The sequence below is a fragment of the Pomacea canaliculata genome, linkage group LG2 (assembly GCF_003073045.1).
Source record: "Pomacea canaliculata isolate SZHN2017 linkage group LG2, ASM307304v1, whole genome shotgun sequence".
NCBI lineage: Eukaryota > Metazoa > Mollusca > Gastropoda > Architaenioglossa > Ampullariidae > Pomacea > Pomacea canaliculata.
This window is the reverse complement of record NC_037591.1, coordinates 32,155,797-32,175,776: the sequence shown is the minus strand read 5'-3', so window position 1 is coordinate 32,175,776 and position 19,980 is coordinate 32,155,797. Positions and strand designations below refer to the sequence as shown.

Below are 19,980 nucleotides of genomic sequence, written 5' to 3'. Positions count from 1 at the left end.
AAGCAGGCAATGCACATAATCAGAGAAAAGGGACAGCCACGACAACATTCGTGAATGTTCCTACTTCCGCTATTGCGCCGTATTTCTTGATTTGCGACTTTTTTTTTAAATAACAAAAGTAGAAGAAGTAACTGCTGCAACTTTCACTGCCACTTCCTCTCTAATATTTTTTTTTAAACGAAATCCCATCTCTGGAAAAACAAAATGTCGTCAGAACAAGAGGTTTGTGTAAAAGGGAAATTCTTTGTGAAGCAAAGGCGCTTCTGGAAGAGGGCATGGAAGAAAGAAAGGAGATTTAAGGAGCATGGAGAATAGCGAGATGGGGAAGCAGGCAAAGCGAATACTGAACACTAATCAGCTCGGGGAGAGACTATCGATCTCAGCTTTTTCCTCTCCAACCTCCGTCTTGGCTCTGTGATGGCGATTTCTGAATGGCGTTTCTTTAATTCCTACACGGCTCTGTTAAAACTTATAACTTCTTCATAAAACTGTGTGACTACTGTATGAAGGAGCATAACTACTCTGAGTAACGTTATACCTTCTCTACTACACCATACAGTAAGCATATACAATGTATGTCTCTTAAAACTGTCATAACTCCACCCTCTTTGCATTTGCTGCTGCTTGTCTGAGAGATGCGCTTGCGTTGAAATTCTCGCAAAAGGCACTTGACTGACCTTTTAAACAGATTACTTTTCCTCAAACAGTCATATCTAAGATCTCAATAGCATACATGGTTTGAGAGAATCCGCTTCAAACCTGGCGGCGGTTATTTTTTCTGGACAGGCGTGACAAACCAAGATAACCATTGATTCACCGTATCATTGTGATTGGCTGAAACATGATTTCCACCAGTAAAAGTTCTGTAAAACTGAACTTGCATAAGTCACTCATTTCAAAGGATAAATGCCAGTAAATAAAATAATAAAGAAAACAACTTATTTGCGCAAAGGGATTACACTGTCTCGCGTTATACTTTCACAGTACAAGCACACCTCATGATCAGGAAATGCTGAGGGAATGGCAGGAGTGACAGCGAACAAGACCTACCAACTCTTATGAACCTTCAACAGACCGTGAACACAAAAGACCTCAGTCGTCGAAGACAGTATTGTAATATTGCAAAGACTTGTACAACCTTCAGTTGAAGACAGACGCTAACATTCTTCAAAACAACTACAGACATCCTGCTAGTCTATGGGAAGAAGTCGAAAGAGCGGTTCGCAGTCTTAGGGGAGGAAAGTCACGTGACGTTGACATCCTCCCAGCATGGTCAAGCAGGTTGGGAATGAAACAACAAAGACCTGCATTGCTCTCACATAGCATGATACGTGTTTGGGACTAGAGTCACGAGGCTTGCGCAACCCTTACGACAGCGTCACCTATCTCCGTTGTTCATGACGTAAGCAGCACGTCACGTTTACACACACGTTGCCTCCACTAGTCACGACAACATTCGCGAATGTTCCTACTGATCTGAAAGGATGTGGCAGTACGTGTGGCAGTTTACGACCTTTGTGTGCATTTTTATGACTACTTATGCATCAAAGCGAAGCTATGTGGGGTACAACTACCTATTAATAATATCTTTTATCTTTAAAACATACTGACACCATACTTACTGTTTCGTAATGATTTTCATAATCGTCCGTTGCATGCTTTTTTTTCGCAACATTGCATAACAGTTACGGATGGCTCAGTTACTCATTTAATCCAGCAGTTTAGCCTTGCTTCTGCTTCTTTTCTTCAATCTTTTACTTTGTGACTTTGCCTTTTGTTACCTTATAGAGAGGTTTCAGTTCATCAGTTCAACGTTTAATAAGCGAGACTAAGGAGATTGTTGCAGCCGAGACAGCATGAGTCGCTATCTTAGAAGCTGACGAGGGATTGAGCAGACTTAAATTTTTGTAATGAATTCACCGTCCTGATACTTATTACCTCGATTGCTTTTGATACAATACCAAATACAGTATAAAAATATCTTTATTAATAATAATACTCTTTATGAAATTGTTAGCTCTGCCAACAGTAGTATTCGAACATTCTATAGAACAGAGGATAACAAAAACATACAAATTTATATCTAATTCCAGTTCTCCTTTTGTAATCTTTCGGTAATGTTCAAGAAAGGTGTGAGGTTGGGTGGAAGTTGCCATCTTCCTTTGTGTGTACACTTTCACTGTATCGTCAAGACCCCATCACACCTGAACGCTGTCAGACTGCTCAGTGTGAAGGAGTGCAACATTTCTTATCTTTCGTTTAATGTGATTCAGGTATAAACTCTTCCACGTCACCCCCACCAACCTGCAAGAGTTGCATGCTCTTCGAGACCTCCAATTCCTTCCCCGGGTGAGCACGTTTTACACGAGCTGTGTTCTCTTACTTCACTCCAAAATAAAGTAGCAGTCTCTAAAATCTCCTTGGGCACGTTATGAGTAAACACAAAATTATCATCTGTGTATGAATATTGGATTTATGTGTACTTTGAGTGATGTCTAGATATGTTAGCCAGTTTATTGAACACATTATAAAATGATTGACAGGTGGACTTTCTCAACTATCCCATGCTTAACGCCACAGTCACTCTAGCTGTTCCTCCAGAGAATGTGGTCCAAGTTAAATACCACTTGCTGAAGAATGGCTTGAGCTTCAAAATGTCCGATTTACACAGGTATTGTATGCTGCGTGAAAATAAGACTTTGAGATTTTGTCTTCACTGGTCACATTGTCATATTTGACTATGATTGGCGATGTTTTAATGACCGACTTGTGAGATGTTACCGAAAATAGTCACATTTTGAAAATGTGTGATTGACTAAGAAGGCCTCTTGTAGTAATTCAATGATTGACTTTTCTAATAACCATTTTTCTTATAGCCATAGACAGTCTCAACACAGAACATCACACAATAAAGTTGATACACTGGTACCTAAAGTGCACTGTCTCTGTTTTAAATATTGCTACACAATGCGACTGCGTTTCTGTGCCCAGCCTGCTGGAAGAAGAAGAGGCCATGTTGTCGGAGTCTAGAAAGAACACCTATGCCCTGCTTGCATCCAAATCTGCGAGTGCCCTGAGACATGGCATCTACCTCCGTCTGGACGAGGTACATCACGTGATGCTCGAAGCTTGGCCAGTCCTTGCGGTGCTGTAGAGCGGTTAGCAAAGTCATACCTTCGTGACCAATGGTCCTTTTGAATTCAATAGCACATGGAGTTCCTATTTATAAAATTCATGACCATGAAGTACTTCAAGAAGTAGGATTTCTGATTATTTTTTTTAGTTGGACGTTCATCGTACTTGTTACACTCTATAATTTTAATTAAATGTAAGTGAACATGTTCTAAAATTGTTGTTTAGGGAGCAGAGAAACGGGAAATATGAGGCGCGTTCAATTACGGTTATCGCTTCTACCCCGAATAACTCTTGAGTTGTAGTTTGTGAGTGGAATATATATATAATGGGTGTGCGTGTGTGCGTGTGAATTGATGGGGCAGATTGAAAGCATACTTCGCAGTTTGGCAGAAACATATGACGGTGTGACGCTGGTGGAGATGCCCCATAGGACATTCAATGGAAACACAATGCATTATCTACAGGTACGCTAAGCTGCGAAGGGACTTCACTGACACACATCCATTAACCCCTTTCCGTCCGTGACTGTGTTTTTCTTTCAAAGACGTTTAGCAAGTTCCATTTTTTTTTCAGCGCTCCCATTTTGCTAATCGTTTTCAAAAATGGGTGGGCAGTCCCTCAAAATGCTACATTTGAATTTATTATATTAATTAATTATTTATTATATTAATTAATGTTAAACGCGAGACTGTTTTAGTCATACATTTGAGCGAACAAACGTAGATTGACGACCGCTGAACACGTGTTGACGAAGAGGTGATGGTAACTGTGTGGATGCTACAGAACATTTTAAAAGTCTCGCCTCCAAGCAATAAAGACAGAACATGCTGTCTGTGTCGTTTACAACGATCCAAATGTATAGGCGCCTATTAGGGCTGTTTTAAAAGCCTTTGTGCATCATCTTTTGCAAAGATTGACAAGCAGAGGACATCGATAAGCCTGTTGTTGTTGTGGAGTCCTTGATACATGCCAGAGAGTGGATTTCAGGGGCCGCAACGTTGTATGCTATGGCCGGAGTGAGTCCTCAGTGTCTTTCTTTCTTTATCTTTCTCCCCACCCCCACCAACTTCTTTCTCTCTCTCATTCTTGCAAATAATACTTTGGTGGGGCAACATCATATACCTATCACACGCGTACTCAAGAAATTGAAAAGTTTGGCGTTGGTCTCGTAATACGATGTTAACAAGGCATTGATAAGATTTTTCTCTATTCTGGACACTAACATTACCTATCTGTTTCACGCCTCCGTAGGTGGGCAATGTAGGCTCTCTAATGTGTATGTGTGTGCTCGCGCGTGCATTATTTAATGTTTAGATGATAGAGAAGTTTGAAGAAGGTGATGAGGACGCAATGTTCATGTTGAATAACTTCACCTGGATTTTCATACCTGTCACTAACCCTGACGGCTACTCGTACACCTGGAGGAAAGTAAGTCTCCGATCGATACTCACTTTTCATTCTTCCGTCTTCACTCAATTACAAGCGTGTGTGTGTGTGTGCGTTTGTGAAATATGCCAGAGAAAATTTCCAACTCACTAATCAATCACAAGAACTTAGTCATTCACAGTTTTCAGGGAGTTTGAATATTCCGATGAAAACGGAGCGCTGTGGTTTCTCCAGTCGATAAGTAGTTCCAGCTGTTTCTTTGGCCGGTCTCGAAGGGAAAATAATGTTTGCCAAATACTGTGTCCCATCACCATTACATCAGCCTTTCACTCTGCCATCGTTGCAGGACCGACTGTGGCGAAAGAACCGACGCGTCCAACGATATTGTTTCGGAGTGGATCTGAATCGTAACTTCGACATAGAGTTTCCAGGTGCTTCACATATTTTTATTTGCATGTGAGATACAGGAAGCCAGCAGAGTTAACTAGATGTTCAGTTAACGATGAATTGTTTATTATCTGAGAGGCGTTTGCAACTATGCGCTGGTAGATGTGCTTGTGTCCTACTGTAATGAGCGATAGATACATCAAACTGAACAAAAATTGACTTTATTGGCATGCTTTTCAACACTACAAAAGGGATTAATGAAGATGTTTGATATTGTTATTGTATTACATCTCCCACCCTTCTCTAGGTACGCTGTAATCAGGGTGCAAGTAACCTTATCCTTCAACGATTGAACCAAAGAGATAATCCTCTTTGATTGAATGTCTATGCAGAGGGCGTACCAAGATTATAGAGAGTACTGCGAGAATGATTTCCGTGGTGCGCATGCCTTCTCGGAAGCGGAAACAAAAAACGTGCGCCATCTAGTGGGCCTTGTTCAGCCCAATCTGCTCGCCTACGTGGGCATCCATTCGTATGCGCAACTAGTTATCGCTCCCTGGGGATGGACTATGGAGCGACCGAAAGGCTCCGAAGAGCTTGTGAGTGTGAATGAAACGACAACTAATTTACCAAGAAAACATGAGGGTGAATGATGTGGAAGCTAATTAACTTGTCGTTGTTCTTCCCCGTCCCTGCTCCTCTCCTACCAAGGTTTTTTTCCCCTTCCCTGAACAAAGTAAAAATTTATCACGTTTGATTTTCAAATGCTGCGGTGGTCTGTCTGTGGTGCCTGCGGGCTTGTCTGTCTTGTCTTGTCTAACAATGACAAAAAACAAGGTGTTAATCTGAGTAGTTTTCCTTAAACTTCTAATATTTATCAAAATATTCCAATCTCCAACTCAATTCCTTAAGATCTAGATGAACGGATGAAAAGGATAAGGACAGAGATGACGAAAGCAGGTTTATGATCTTCTTAAGAAGTGTTTCCAAAGGTAAATCACGAGGAGTTGGTTTGAAATTTTTATTCTGTGTCCAGGATCGAGTGGGAGGCCTGCTAGCGGAGACAATGTCTAGATACGGTGCCAACTACAACTTCGGCGTAGGCGAAACTGTAATAGGATGTGAGTAAATATGAACGGTTTAGATAGTTTAATAGTACAAATAATATATATATATATGTCACAGTGATGTCAGGAAGATACTAATATTCTTTGTTTGGAATGAAAAAGAAGAGGAATACAGCGAAATAGACAACTAAACAGACTAAAAAAAATAGAGAGATGGATGAAAGAATTTAGTGAAAGATAATAAAGGAAAGAACTGGACAGAGAGACTCCACAAAACACCTGTAAAAAAAAACGGAAAGCTCTGTACAAAATAGATGGGTTAGAAACAAAATTTTTAAGGATAGCACTTCAGGGAAAACTCATAAACTTCACAGAGAGGCTTTAATTCCGAAAGAATTCAATATTATTTCGAGTTCCGAGGACTAATTTTGCTGTTTTATAGGTGAGATGCGCGGGCGGGAAACATACCAAAACCTCTGGTTGTCTCTGTTATTTCCAGACCCGTACCATGGAGCGTCAGCCGACTGGGTTCTGTCTATTGTTCCATGGGCCTACACCTACTTTTTCGAACTTAGACCAGACATTGACAGCTTCCGAAGCTTCGTCCTTCCTCCCAGCGAAATAGTTCCCTGTGGGCAAGAAGTCTACGCCAGCTTTGTGACGTTATCAAGGGAGATAAAGGACAGACGTCACCTCTTCAAGTGACGAGGCTACCTCCGCCTGGGCACGACTCCCCACCTCCCACTCACACCTGGCTTGGGCGTCCTATATGCACATCTTCTATTGTTGCTTCTACAACTTCAAGAAAACAATTTGTTGTCTACTTCTAAAATCGTCTAACTGCTAAAACTATTTCCTTGTGTAGTTATCTGCATATTAATTAGGTGTGCACGGCGTCATTCAGTGCAAGGGGATTAAGTCGGCTTGCAACTCGCGAGAGGATATTGAGTTGTTCACTCTGACTTCGAGAGTTTCTCATCCTTATCAAGCTCATCCTAGTCGTCTGAAGCAAAGTTCACGTCTACCTTTCACCCGTAACCTCAATACAATACATTAATGAAGCCACAGATCAGTTTATTGCCACAATGTTTCAAAAATATGTTAAACAGAACAAAAGTTACGTTGTGGTACAGAAAATTAAACCACCACGTATAATTTTCTTCCGTATAATAGGAAATATTCTAAATTGTGAAGACAATACATATATATGAAGCCAGACATGTTAAGTACAAAAACACTTCGGATTTCACAATTTGTAATAACTTCGTACAAAAATCTGAGGTTCTGTAAGGAGTCAGACAAAAAGGCGGATTGTGGGAAGTGCGGTGATGGAAAATTAAGGAGACTGAATTTCGTTAATCTGAAAAAAGTAAAAATGAAGAGAATAGAACAGAAAAGAACAGACTTAAAGACAAAAGAAAAGAATTTGAACCTTATACCAGTATCAGATAGTTTTGCAGGTGAGAATTCGGTAAAGAATAATGTTTACGACAGCTAAGTATGACAACAACATTCGGCCTTCTCTTCACAAACTGAAGACTGAAACCAGAGAGTCTACATGAGAACGAGGTTAAGAAGTCACGAAGTTCCATAGCTCGAAATACACGTCTGCTAGGCGGGCGGCCTCGCTTGTCCTCGGAACACTTTCGGCGGAAATGGCGTAATTATGATTGGTCCACGTGGCGCCACCAGGCGACCGATCAAGGGGACGTAAACCAGCAATCCCGTGGCGTAGAGGATTATCAGCAACAAGACAGCAGTTATGGCAGCAAAGAAGACGTAGGCCTGAAAAGAAAATCACAATAAAACCGGCAAAAACATTGAGGATTTTTTTTTACCCGAACAAGTGTCGTCAGTTTTGGGGAGGCAGCGTAATCCTGTTTGTACACTTACCGAAAAAAGTCAATAAAACCGAAATATTTTATTATTAGATTTTTCTTCATTATCTAACAATATCCGTTCTGTAAACTCCGCTTTTATTTGTTCTCTAACCCCAGAGTGGTTTTCAAACTGCAAGACTGCATGTGGTTCTCGTCATGTTTGAACATGCCACCCTGGCCCGTTCTTAGACCCCGCAGGTCCCGAGGCATAGGGTATGTGTGGGGCCCTCGACCGTCGTCAAAAGTTAAAGAGAAAAAGCTGAGAGGAGATGTGACTCATGTCATTAATTTGGAGCCTAGTTACCTTATTAATCAAAAGAGTGGGGCCCATGACGACTATCAAAAGCGAGGGGCCCTAGGAAGATGCCTTGTTTACCTACCCCTAAGCACGGCCCTGACGCCACCTGTAAACCATTGCCGCCTATTTCATCTGAATCAATCAGTTGTTACTATAGCAATATTTCTATTTTTTGCCAACTATCCTTTTCCTCCATGTATGAATTCATTTACATAATCAAGTGCAGTTTTTTTAATATCAGACTGCTGATCATGTTCAAAAACACTGTATATAACTTACTTCAGATATATTTAGTGCTTGATACCTTTTGCGTAGCGCATTAAACGATGGCCTACTCCTCTAACAGAATTGGAAACGAACAGTAGGCTGATAACCGAACAACTTAATTTAGTCTGGTGGGGAAACTTTTCCATACCTTTAATGTTCTTCGGTTCATTTCTGGCTCCAACCCTACAGTCTATAAATAAGCTGTACTCGTACCGTTAGGCTTGCTGTGAAAAGTTTATCTGAACCTAGTGGAACAGGTGTATACTCTCCCACAGATGTCTGCTCTTCTACTCTCTAAGGCGATTGTCTGATAAGTGAAATTTGCTGACAGCTGTATCAAAGTTTTGTAGAGCTGGTTATATAGTAAAGATGTGTGAGATACCCTAGACACACTCTTGAGGAACATCTGCATTAGGAGCAACCACTTGCCAGGGCATCGCAAAGCTGTACAATGAAGGTTATCTGAGTACCTTTTTCACCGCAATACCCGATTTTGAACATGTATCTGATGTATGTTTCGGTCCACGCCCACACATACATGGAAGAGCGAAAATTCTTTTATAATAAAACGATTCAAATACATACCTTCAGGTTATTTCTTCTGGCCGTGAAGCGCGGCATTCCGATCCTGTTGGCTGAAATATTATAATGGGTTGTAAGTCGTGCAGTCAAACAAGTAACAAAGTAGTAGTACCTGCAGGCCAGCAAGCACAAAAATTCAGATTATCTTCGGCAAAAAAGATCAACGATGAAAACGGCGTCGGCGTCGCAAACATATCACAGAATCAATTCAAATGAATCAAAGATCAGTTACATTTATATTAGAAATATACTTTGTTGAAACTTAACAATAAGGACAATAAACTATCATATAATTCTATATGAATTAAAAGTTAAGACAAACATTAAACAAAAGTGATTTCTACATGACCATCTCATTAGCGAAAATTCGTGCTTCCATCCCCCTTCGAAAAAAAAATATTCAGAATGGAGAACACAAACATATTAGTTCCTCTTCATCGCTCTTTCACAAATAAGAGCGAGAGAGAGAGAGAATGTGTGTAAGAGAGAGAGAGAGAGAGAGAGAAAATCGGAAAAATGTCTTTTGAAATACTCACATTTGAGTCTTTGATATATAGCGTAGCTGGTAACAGGAATGGATGCGAAAGGTAAACCCTTTGCTGACGGTGGATGACGTGTACATCATATCACAGAGGCTCTCATCTGGGGCAAGCAAATGAACAAGATAGATGAGATAGATAGCAGCCTGGGAGCAGCACACGTTTTGAAGTAGCTTGCCTGACTAATTTGTTACCCCGCCCGCCTTTGAGATGAGAAGATTATTCGGGTCATTCGCCCACCCGTTCCCTGTCCTCAGGAGCTTGGTGTCCAATTCCTGGCTTCCTTCACAAGTTATTTGAACGTCCATGCATGTATGTAATAAAATGAACATTTCAATAGCTTGCTGTTCCTGTCTGAGCGAATGAATGATTGAAACGATTCCACAGATTTCTTTAAGAATTGCTGGAGGTATGAAAAAGGACAAATACTTCAACACACTCTAGTTCTCTTTGGACGAAAGGAATATGTCATGAAAAAATAGAAGACCACCGAATAATCGTAAAACTGACAGCGAAAACTCAATCGTGGGTTAAAGCTGCCTCGCCACAGATTATATTTTGTTGTTTTGCTGACATTGCTCTGCTGTCCAGAGACTTTAATTATTTGAAAGTAGTACAATATCTGTCCACAAATACTTTTTAAGAAAGCTAGGCTGTCATCTAGGGCGCAGTCTATAGCTGTACTAAGCTGATTGTCTTTGGCATGGCGCTCCTTGATCGTGGGTCGTGCAGATGGTGGAACTTGAGGGTTCAGAGGAGCTCGGGTTGTCTCCATTGAACGTATGTGGTCGTGTGGGTCAGGGTGGCGCGGTCGTTGTCTGCATTGGACTTACCGGTCACCTTCGGATTTGTTTCTTTGCTCTAGGCCAGTCTAGGGGATGTGCTCGTGAAGTTCTGTAGGCACACCTTGAACCTTTAGTGTGAGTGTACCGTTTTTTTTTTGTTTTTTTGTTGTTGTTTTTTTTAAAGTTTGCGAAATAGTCAGTATTCGCCTACGGCCATACCACGTTGAACACACCGGTTCTCGTCCGATCACCGAAGTTAAGCAATGTCGGGCCCGGTTAGTACTTGGATGGGTGACCGCCTGGGAACACAGGGTGCTGTAGGCAATTTTTACCATTCTGTATCATACTTCTACATCATAGGCTGCATTTGCTTGTCAGCTAGGTATACCTTTTGCCGTAATGAGAATAACATTCCTGCCACTTGGTTTTATTGACATTAGCGGGTGAAGGAGCTTCCGATTCTTTCTCTGACCAAGTCCGTCTCTGGCACAGGTGACGTTAAACAAGAATATAAGAATAACAAATATTCTAGGTTATGACCTGTACGGAAGACGATGATAAGAGAATGCAAGAACGTGTACAAGACATTTATTTAGTTACTTTTGCAAGGAATAGCGTGAACGCTGTCCCCCTTACTAATAAATTACAAACTCGTCACCCACATTTGGGATGATCGCAAGGGTCAATCCGCCCGAAGTGCAGTCCTCATCCAAGTTTGTTTTTTTTTGTTTTGTTTTGTTTTTTCTTTGATATTTTTGCAGGAAACTTTAGCTGCATCACTAACTCTAAACTAGACAAAATTGGAGGAAACCCACACAAAGGAAAAGCCGTGAAAAAAGTGATGTATATTTATATTAAAAAAGAGAGGAAATGAGACTTTATTTTGCTGATGGAAGGTATGATATTGAAATAATACTCTAAACACTTACTTTTTAATCGTGAGGCTGTTTGCCTCAGAGGGGTTCGAACCGGTGATGTGCTATTCTTGTCATAGAAAGGGCTTATAAAACAAGCAAAATTGATATCAAATCACAAAAGCGTGTCATGATCATGACTTTTTTTGGAGTTGTTTGTATAAAAAAAAAAAAATGAAGCAAATGACAAACAAACGAAGAGAAGCACTAACGATATCTTTCTTGGGACTGGTTTTCGTTTTATAAAAGCACTGTCAGAAGCATCTGCTTCTCATTTCAATGTATCTTCTGCCTTTTGGAGGAGGCAGACACTTCTCCGGTATGAGATGCTGCTACAAAAAAAAAAATAGAGAGACATGTCATTACACCATACAGAGGCAGCCTTGGCAGGACGCGGGGCCCTGAGGGGCAGAGAGCCACAAGTGTAGACTATATACTGTACAGCGACATGGGGTCATGTTTGAAAATAATAATAGATGAATATGTTCATGTATAAAGTGAAACCGTACTAGCGTGCAGTTCAGAGATAAAAGAGAGCGATATCGAGCAGACGACACTACAAAGGGTCATCAAGAGAAGAGAAGAGTGCCTCATGTATGTTAAATTCCAAATTTCTTATTTCGTATTGAATTGTTATTTCCCCTTGTGGGGAGTGGATCGATCCTGGAGGTGCTAGTAACCAGGACGACCCGTGAGACGACGAGGTGCTCAAACATAGATCTTAAGGCGTATCAGACCTCAAGACAATTATCAGGCGCATATTATCAGCTCTCAGGCCGCGAACTGACATTGCATTGTCACCAACGTGCACAACAGTATAGTCTGGCTTTCCGTGATATTCGGGTTGAGCAGCATATCGTGCAGTTTAAGTAACTTTTAATATAGATAACTGCAAGTTTTGTAAGACTTTTCTTAAAAACCTAATTATGCATATTTTATAAAATGTTTTACCCTATTTTTACATTTGTTGTCTCTAAGAAAACCGAAGAAACATCGTAATTAAAACGGTGCTTATCTTTTCTGAGCATAAACAAGGGAAACAACCCTGCCCTCAGTTGCTTTAGTACTTATTAACTAGACACAAACGAGAACTTTTAACTGAAATACGGTAGGAGAGCCATTCTGATTGTTTACACGCACTGTTGTGTTAATTTTCTAGCGTAGGGAGGAAACTGCATTTATCACCTGCTAGTTTGTGTCTATTTGGTTCTTTTTATAAATCTTTTCTTTTCTTTTTTTCAAAGAAAAAGAACGTCATATTATTTAGAGGTACAAGCGTTGACAATAAAACTTGCAAAACTACTGTAAATCGATCTGGCAATTACCATCCATGGGTACATACACAACAACATTTTAAAGAACGTTCATTCTTTATTTTGTCATACAATGTATACAATCTCATGGTAAAGTTATTTCTGGGAACAAATAGTTGAAACATTGTAGAAGTAACATTATTTTCGTGTACACAATTTATGCATGATTTTGACCAATTATAGCTAATTCAAACATTCCATTTTTTTATTTTATATAGTCTACATGAGCTCACTCCCACAAAAATGCAGACACATATTAATCAAAACCAAAAGGGGATTTAGGTGGCAGGTGAGGAGAAAGATAACAGAGGGATGTATAGTTCTGAAACCCTAACTTATGACTTCTGCATGATTCTACATTCATAACTGTCATATCTACATGATGAAGACCTGCATCATAACAAATATGAAGCATTAAGTTTTTAATCTGAAGTAAAAAAAAAATTTATGATAAATTTAATAAATAGAAACAATTATACACAAATATTTCAGAGAAAGGCAACATCCTATACATCAAGGGACTCTTTGTACCTAGAGAAGACTGAAAAAATTTCCAAAGAATGTTTTATAATTACAGTTAAGAGTACCTCCATCCTAACAACTGGAACACGAAATTTTCAAAGAAGTATTTCACAATGACAAAGTTAAACAACACAACCTTAAAAAAATGCTAAAACCTTTAAAAAAAGAATTTTGAAATTAGAATGTTAATATAACCACCATCATTCTTCTACCACAGTACTGCCCTAGCAAAGGCAGAGCACTCCAACAACCCGTCCCCCCAAAAAAGCATCTGCTAACTGATAACAACACACAATGAATGTATAAAAATTCAGCTTTTCTTCTTTTATTGCACATGGAAAAGCATTTCAAGGCAACTGACGCACCATAAACAATTATTTCATAAATCTCATCAAGCTTAAAGTACAGGATACATAAAAAAATAAATAAACTCAATCATGAAGAACCAGTAATTTGTTCCTAGACAATTAAAATTAACTGTCTTTCCTCTCATGCTGACTGAAAAAATAAAGACTGTAACAGTCACTCAATACTGTTGTAAAGTTTTGCCACTTCATTGTAACTCATTAGGATAAAATCTTCAGGTATAGTATATCGTTACACCAGGCTGGTGTTCAGCAGTCGGGCTAGAGTCAATGCAAATTGCCTTTACAGGCTACCACAAAGATGCTGCTGCTGGTTGGTTTATCTTTGTCAAAGTGCATCCACCTTGAAATAAATTAGAAGTGAAGTGTTTACTGGTGCGGGAGAAGAGAGCAAACTGGAAGACGGAATATTTTTTGCAAACCCCTTCAACACCTTTCCAAAGACCATGTCTGTGAATATCCGACACATCCACAGAGAAATGATTTGTTCTGAATAATCCAAATCCCCCATGTTGGTGACAGATGAACTGCCACTTCAAAACAATACTGCCCCAGTAAAAGAGTGCTGAAGACAACTGACAGTCATTTCTCTGCAGCAACAACATCAAATGAACAGTATTTTAGCATAGCTCCCAAGGGGACCAAACTGCTTCACCATCAGTGAATATACACACTTTAGTCATACTGTAAATGGATAATGGTGCAAATGATTGTCTGTACTTCAAACTGCTCTTGCAAACTGCAATGCTTTATGTTAATTTCAATGTAAAATCTTCAAAAATAAAACAAGACTGATAGAAAATCTTTGAAAGGGAAGCATGACTCTTGCTAACAGGCCACCCAACTGTTAAAACACCATGCTATTATACTTAAGGATACAGTAAAGCACATAAGCAACATATAAAGTAATTTATAGAAATGTCTCATGTCTTTGCAAATCCCACTACCTTTAAATCACAGCGCCTGTCAATACACCTGCAGACAATTCATCTGCAAACACATAACAAATACATATCTTCCAATCTGTATTCTAGGGTGATGACACTTAAAGCAATGAATTTACACAAATTCTCTCAGAACATATTGTCAATAAGCCACAGAGATGGACATATCCAAAACCAGAGATGAAGTTCATTTGCAGAATGGCTGCAACCTCCACTGACAACACACTGTGCATTTTCACGAATGCAATCTGGGTCAGGAGCAACAAGAACAATACTGATGACTACTTCAGATGTCACTCTTGCTCTGCTGTTCTTTTCGATCCTCCTCTTTCAGCTTCTTAATAATCAAGTACCGTTTCAGCTCATTTATGGCATCTCTCATTCCCACTTCACAAAGTACTTTGACCAGTCGACAAACTCGCTTGTCTGGGCACTGTGACCACCATGCATGGAACAGCTGGCACAGAAACTCTTCATCACCTTGTACACAATTATGTCGAAGTGTGTCTGCCACAACGGGTTGTACTTCCAGCATTCTGGCTGAAAATAAAAGGGGGAAAATATTTGAATGTATTCAATTTTTTGTGGGATATTTGTCCTACTATTTATCCCCATTTATTTTCTCCTTTACAACACATAATAATTATCACTATCACATTTAATAAACAAAACTTGACATATATTTTATTCAAGAAAATATGCAATTTTTACAGTAAGGACATTTCCTAATGTTCGTTATATCATCTCCACTTTCTCAATATGCATGCTATCTTTAGGTATTAATATAAGAAAACTGTCATCTTTTCATAAAATGTGTGATGGCCATTGCAAAGTCTGCAATTTACCCCTATCCCTACAAGTATCTGAAACCCTCTTAAGCCCTACTTAAAATCTTTTAGATACTTTTAAGAATTTTATATATATATATTCTGATTTTCAGAGCTTACTCACTTGTTTCACTTGCCCCAAAAGTAAATACCTTAAAATTATGGGTCTGACATAAGACACAGAAGATGTATATCCTTTCTGGAAACTACCAGAATATTACAAAAAAAAAAAAAAAAAAAGGATGAAAACCACTCACTCCATGATGGTTCTTGACCCCCTCTGTCCTTCCCTCCTAAAAACTCTCCCTTTCTTTCCCCTTTTCATGGCTGGGAGTCAATATTCAAATCTGGAATAAGACCATGGCCAAAATGCTGCTTCCCAGTTGTAGATTCTGTGCAGGAGTCGCAGTCACGCATCATCTTAATGTGGCAGCACTATTGTGAACCAAACTTTTCTCGTCCTTTCCTACATCCCATAATATTACAATAAGATTCTTTCTCAGTATCTCTCACTCACATGTTCAACAATTTTCTCTCTGCCTTAGTGTGCTCGCTCTCTCTCACACACACACATATGCCTCCATGAAGGTACTAGGATTACATAATATCTGTCAAATCATCCTTCATAATTTAATCAATAGACAACCATGTGGCTGATATGGTCAAAAGGAATCTCTTCACCAATTTGGGGGATTTTTAAGCGGAAAGTCTGTAAACCTACAGATCACGAATGGGTTGACATGCTCAAGAATCTCACAAAAAAAGCATCAATTTGCTAAATTGTGTAGTGTCATTTAATTAGTTCATCTTTTTCATCACTCAGTGTCTTCTAAAAGGGTTAAACCAAATATAAGAATTACATATTTGTTTTTCCTTGTTGCAAAGGTAGACTATATTTAATCATAACTAAGCATAAATTTAGATATTCAAATAAACATCATCTTTTTTGGAAACTTTTGATTGCATCTAATTTCCCCCATCTTAGTCCAACAAACACAATTTTAAAGTGAACAGTCTTTTTTCTTCTAGTTGTATTTAATGAAGAAAATGTGCACGGCCTTCCATTAATTTACTGTCTATAAACACTCAAAAATAAAAGATTACAAGCATTATCTGACAATTCACAATATAAACTAAGTCTATGTGTATACATACCACTACTTGTTTCATTCACCCTGAGTTTTAATCCGTTCAAGTCCTGTTCAAAGGCTAACCTGAGTCAGACACAAAATAAAGCTCAAAGTTATGATCAAGTAACCAGAACAGACATTTGTGAGGTCAAAGGAAATGCTGCTTCCACCTTTTTCCAAAATCCAGGAGTGAACTGCAATGCTCAAAGTCTTGTATCCCATACATGGAACAGAAGTTTTCACTTATAATTTGGAAAATTAGATTCTTTGATTAACTAAACCCACATATTTGAAAATAATTGTGTACTCAGGTTAGCCTTTAAATGACTGTATTATATTGATACATTTCAAGTTTATATTTTCTAAAAAGGTGTGACCAATGTATGCAAACCTAGCCTGATCCACACAACTCTGTACACATGGCAGTACATGGCAATCTTTTCCAGACAAGCTTCATCCACTGGCTGTTCAAGCTCTGAGAGGAGTGAAAAAAGAAAAACAGGAAAGTAGACAAGTTTCCTTGCATGTAAATAAAGCTAAAAAAAAAATAATAAAATAGGAATAACTTAGCTCAATAATACATAGAATCATTCAATATAGTGTTTTATTTCCAGTATGCAAAAAGGGTTGATGGCACATCCACACATCAGTATTGCACTTCCTTGATTATAGTTTCTTTATTTTGCTAAAATTTTACATTTCAAGGACTGTTTCAACATTTTGTCTATAATGCATGGAGATAATGAACACACCTTCTTCTGTGAAAATTCCATCTACTTTAAGATGCTGTGGTAGTTCTTGTGGCTTAGTATCTTTAACAGGTTCATTCTCTTGATAAGAGGTGCAATGCAAGTTACATATGCCATCTACCACTCCCACTGACATATGCTGTGCCTCTTCTGAGACAATTCCATGATCATCCAGACACTGATCGGACATACTGACTCTGCTGATGGCTTCATTACTTCCTGGGACTACAAAAGATATAACTTCATGCTAAAGTTTCAAATGGACAAAACATTAACTTCACATATCCTCTCATATAATTCACTTGTCATTCTCGGAAGTCAGACACAAAATATATAGCACAGAATATACCCAAAGAACCATCTATAAACAGGCTGCTTTCTCCACATTATATTCACCATATGCAACTTTATAGACAACGTTGATTAAAACTTGTAAATATCTTTAACGTGCAGATTCTTTGCATTTATTTTCACAAGGGTATTAAATAGTGCATCATCTTGCAAAAAAAAGTTACAGCACTGACTAATTTATAAGAAACATGCATGCAGGTCTGTTTGTAACTAGATCACAAACATACATGCCCCTCAACATTATTGGAAAGAATAATACATGCTGAAAATATATACCCAAGCAATTCTGACTACAGGGCATCCATTAAAGTCTCAGATCCCAGAGCTGCTCTTATTGTTTGCATATGCTGAGCTTTCAATATCTTTGAGAACCAAAATTTGCACAAGATTTTACTTCAGTATTTTCCTTGTAAACAATGGGTGAATTTCAAAAATCAAGTCATGATTCAGGTCAATATCAGCTGATTAGAGCTGATTAGTTGGTCTGTGAACTCCCGACAAGAATCTTCTCACCTTGACCTCTGATAATCTGATCTCCAAATTCCTTGCTTGTTGCCATGGCACCTTGATAAATCCTCACCCCATATGACATGTGATGACTTGCAACTTGCGCAAATTTTGTTTCCTAAACTGCAAAAATGTTATTATGAAATCTCTTTAGGATATACATCATCATTTTGACTGGTGATCCAAGAGCTTTTCGTGCATCATTTGATTAAACCACGAATTTATATCCCCATGATTAAACTGAGAAAACTGCTGATTTTGAAAGAGAAAAGAAGCTTGTACATAACACACAGTAAACTAAAACATACACTATGTATATCAAGAAAAGCTTGAGGGCAGTGCAGACTGTCACACTGTCTTGTCATCCCCAGCTAGTTACAAGATCAGATACACTAGGTCAAGGGACATAATACACCTAACTACAGGGGTAGTGTCTGAGCCCATGGTAGGTGAAACAGCAAACTTTCTTTTTAATCTATACTGGTCATTACAATAAGATTTAAGAAAGCTTGTTCGAACTACATGGTTGTTTCCTTTTAAACTTCAGTGTCCAACAGCTTCTATCTGTGGCTTCCTTCAGACCTCAGGGTTATTTGACAGTTACACCGTGTAAATGTCTTCCTGTAAAGTTTCATCAATTATAGATCAAAGAAAAACTTAATTTGTACAGTACTTATTAAAATACTTAAAGTATGTCAAGATATTTAAGTTACATGTACATTCTTCTTATTAATAAGGATCACAAACAAAAAACAGGCAAGGCAATTGCTTGCCATGATCCCATTTTCTTACTATTAGGAATTGGATAGAAATAATTAATGTTTTAAAAAAATGGGCAGTTAGTGTGTTGACGAATGTAGTGTGATGTGCTATACATACATACCTAGGCTACTCAACAACAATGCTTTCTAAGAAGATACATTCATATCCTCTCTTATTCATTTTGATCATTTAGGAAGTTAGAATTGTATTACTACCCTCCAGATTTGAGTGCTGCACGCATATGCATAAGTTGAAAGCAAGTGGGGGGAGGGGATATACTGGGGGAAACGTGCATGTAGTTTATAAGGTTCATAAGAGTTGGCACATCCTACTGAGGTATTAAAAGTAATGTTCTTGCTTAGAAAATTTCGATACTGCATGATTAGTGGTCATGCTATTACGCAGTAGTCTTAACCGTAGGAGCAGCTTGTTTCAGATAATAATATATGTGCTATATTTGATGATCATGTCTGCCTTCGCAACTCAAATGTGTCCATCTGCTAGAAAAAAATGGGCAGGCTTTATTTCACCCTGTATATATCTATATACAACTGTATTAGTAACTGATCGTAACATTTCAAAGCTGCAAAATATTAAGTAGGACAAGAAACGGAACGACTGGATGCATCTCTTTAAAGGCCACGGCAGGTATCAAACTACCACTTTTTTTGAAATAAAAACTTTCCTATTCAAAGTGATGCTCTAACGGCGCTTGTTAGGTTTCACACTCACTGACTTCAGCTGATCGAAGGCAGGAATCAGCTGATGTGGCGAGTCAACGAAGCGTCAGAGTTGTCTTTGTGCTAATGCGATGCACTGCAATCGAAAGGAGGTTACTGTGTACCTTTCTCTTTAGCGAGATGTTGTAAACAATAGCTAGCAAAGTGCACTAAGTGCGTGCTTCCAGATGAGGTCTAGCAATGCTTCGAGGCTGCAGCCAGGACTGTAGTTAGCAAGCACGTAAAAGCCGCACTTCGACATGAACTTTCAACTGATTGCTTCCCTTAGCTTACAAACGCACAGAAGTGATTTAACTTTTCGGGGGAGCATGCACGTCGGGAGAGGGAAGGGAGATAGATATTGAATGATTACTATCCAATATTAATTTTATTTTTCCTTAGCAAAGCATATAACAACACGAAAGCATAGAGCAATCTTTGATAACGCCACAGTGCACGCGCGACGAATACCTCCCCTCGCCCCAATGTTTGAGATTCTTCACAAAATGCTACAACTTTGAGGTGGGGAGCAGGATAACTATGAAATGTTT

At 38.9% G+C, this 19,980-nt stretch overlaps 2 protein-coding genes and 1 non-coding gene across 7 annotated transcripts; 2 read left to right on the top strand and 1 right to left on the bottom strand.

Annotated features, from left to right (window-relative positions):
• The first annotated feature begins 1,410 nt into the window (after nucleotides 1–1,410).
• Nucleotides 1,411–7,274, top strand: LOC112555807 (zinc carboxypeptidase A 1-like). Its single transcript, XM_025224334.1, has 11 exons — nucleotides 1,411–1,564; nucleotides 2,274–2,349; nucleotides 2,544–2,671; nucleotides 2,992–3,106; nucleotides 3,498–3,599; nucleotides 4,048–4,151; nucleotides 4,450–4,563; nucleotides 4,868–4,977; nucleotides 5,303–5,507; nucleotides 5,945–6,029; nucleotides 6,475–7,274. Exons 6-11 carry the CDS (start codon nucleotides 4,143–4,145, stop codon nucleotides 6,678–6,680), a joined length of 729 nt encoding a protein of 242 aa, XP_025080119.1. The 5' UTR covers nucleotides 1,411–1,564; nucleotides 2,274–2,349; nucleotides 2,544–2,671; nucleotides 2,992–3,106; nucleotides 3,498–3,599; nucleotides 4,048–4,142; the 3' UTR covers nucleotides 6,681–7,274.
• A 3,257-nt stretch (nucleotides 7,275–10,531) lies between these two features.
• Nucleotides 10,532–10,650, top strand: LOC112558409. Its single transcript, XR_003098146.1, has one exon. It is a non-coding gene; the product is annotated as a 5S ribosomal RNA (ribosomal RNA).
• A 1,946-nt stretch (nucleotides 10,651–12,596) lies between these two features.
• On the bottom strand, nucleotides 12,597–19,742 carry LOC112556444. 5 transcript variants are annotated; one of them, XR_003097735.1, is made up of 6 exons: nucleotides 19,443–19,742; nucleotides 17,955–18,071; nucleotides 17,094–17,315; nucleotides 16,733–16,816; nucleotides 15,469–15,558; nucleotides 12,597–14,924 (listed from the first exon to the last, which is right to left on the bottom strand). XR_003097735.1 is itself a non-coding variant. In XM_025225460.1 (5 exons), exons 2-5 carry the CDS (start codon nucleotides 18,031–18,033, stop codon nucleotides 14,671–14,673), a joined length of 639 nt encoding a protein of 212 aa, XP_025081245.1. In that variant the 5' UTR covers nucleotides 18,034–18,071; nucleotides 19,443–19,740; the 3' UTR covers nucleotides 12,597–14,670. The 5 variants fall into 5 exon arrangements, 2 of the variants coding, with proteins under 2 accessions (XP_025081245.1, XP_025081246.1); XR_003097736.1 differs by having other exon boundaries at nucleotides 15,469–16,425; nucleotides 19,443–19,741; XR_003097737.1 differs by lacking the exon at nucleotides 15,469–15,558 and adding an exon at nucleotides 16,367–16,425 and having other exon boundaries at nucleotides 19,443–19,741.
• Nucleotides 19,743–19,980: the final 238 nt, after the last annotated feature.

What these genes read in the sequence shown, in the direction of transcription:
- LOC112555807 (XM_025224334.1), top strand. An exon ending in ACTCGTACACCTGGAGGAAA is followed by an intron (nt 4,564 to 4,867) that starts GTAAGTCTCCGA and finishes CCATCGTTGCAG; the next exon opens with GACCGACTGTGGCGAAAGAA. An exon ending in TCACATATTTTTATTTGCAT is followed by an intron (nt 4,978 to 5,302) that starts GTGAGATACAGG and finishes GTCTATGCAGAG; the next exon opens with GGCGTACCAAGATTATAGAG.
- LOC112556444 (XM_025225460.1), bottom strand. Translation starts at nt 18,033, where the DNA reads ATGTCATATGGGGTGAGGATTTATCAAGGTGCCATGGCAACAAGCAAG. An exon ending in TCAGATTATCAGAGGTCAAG is followed by an intron (nt 17,316 to 17,954) that starts GTGAGAAGATTC and finishes TATCTTTTGTAG; the next exon opens with TCCCAGGAAGTAATGAAGCC. An exon ending in AGTTGTGTGGATCAGGCTAG is followed by an intron (nt 14,925 to 16,732) that starts GTTTGCATACAT and finishes TTTTATTTTCAG; the next exon opens with CCAGAATGCTGGAAGTACAA.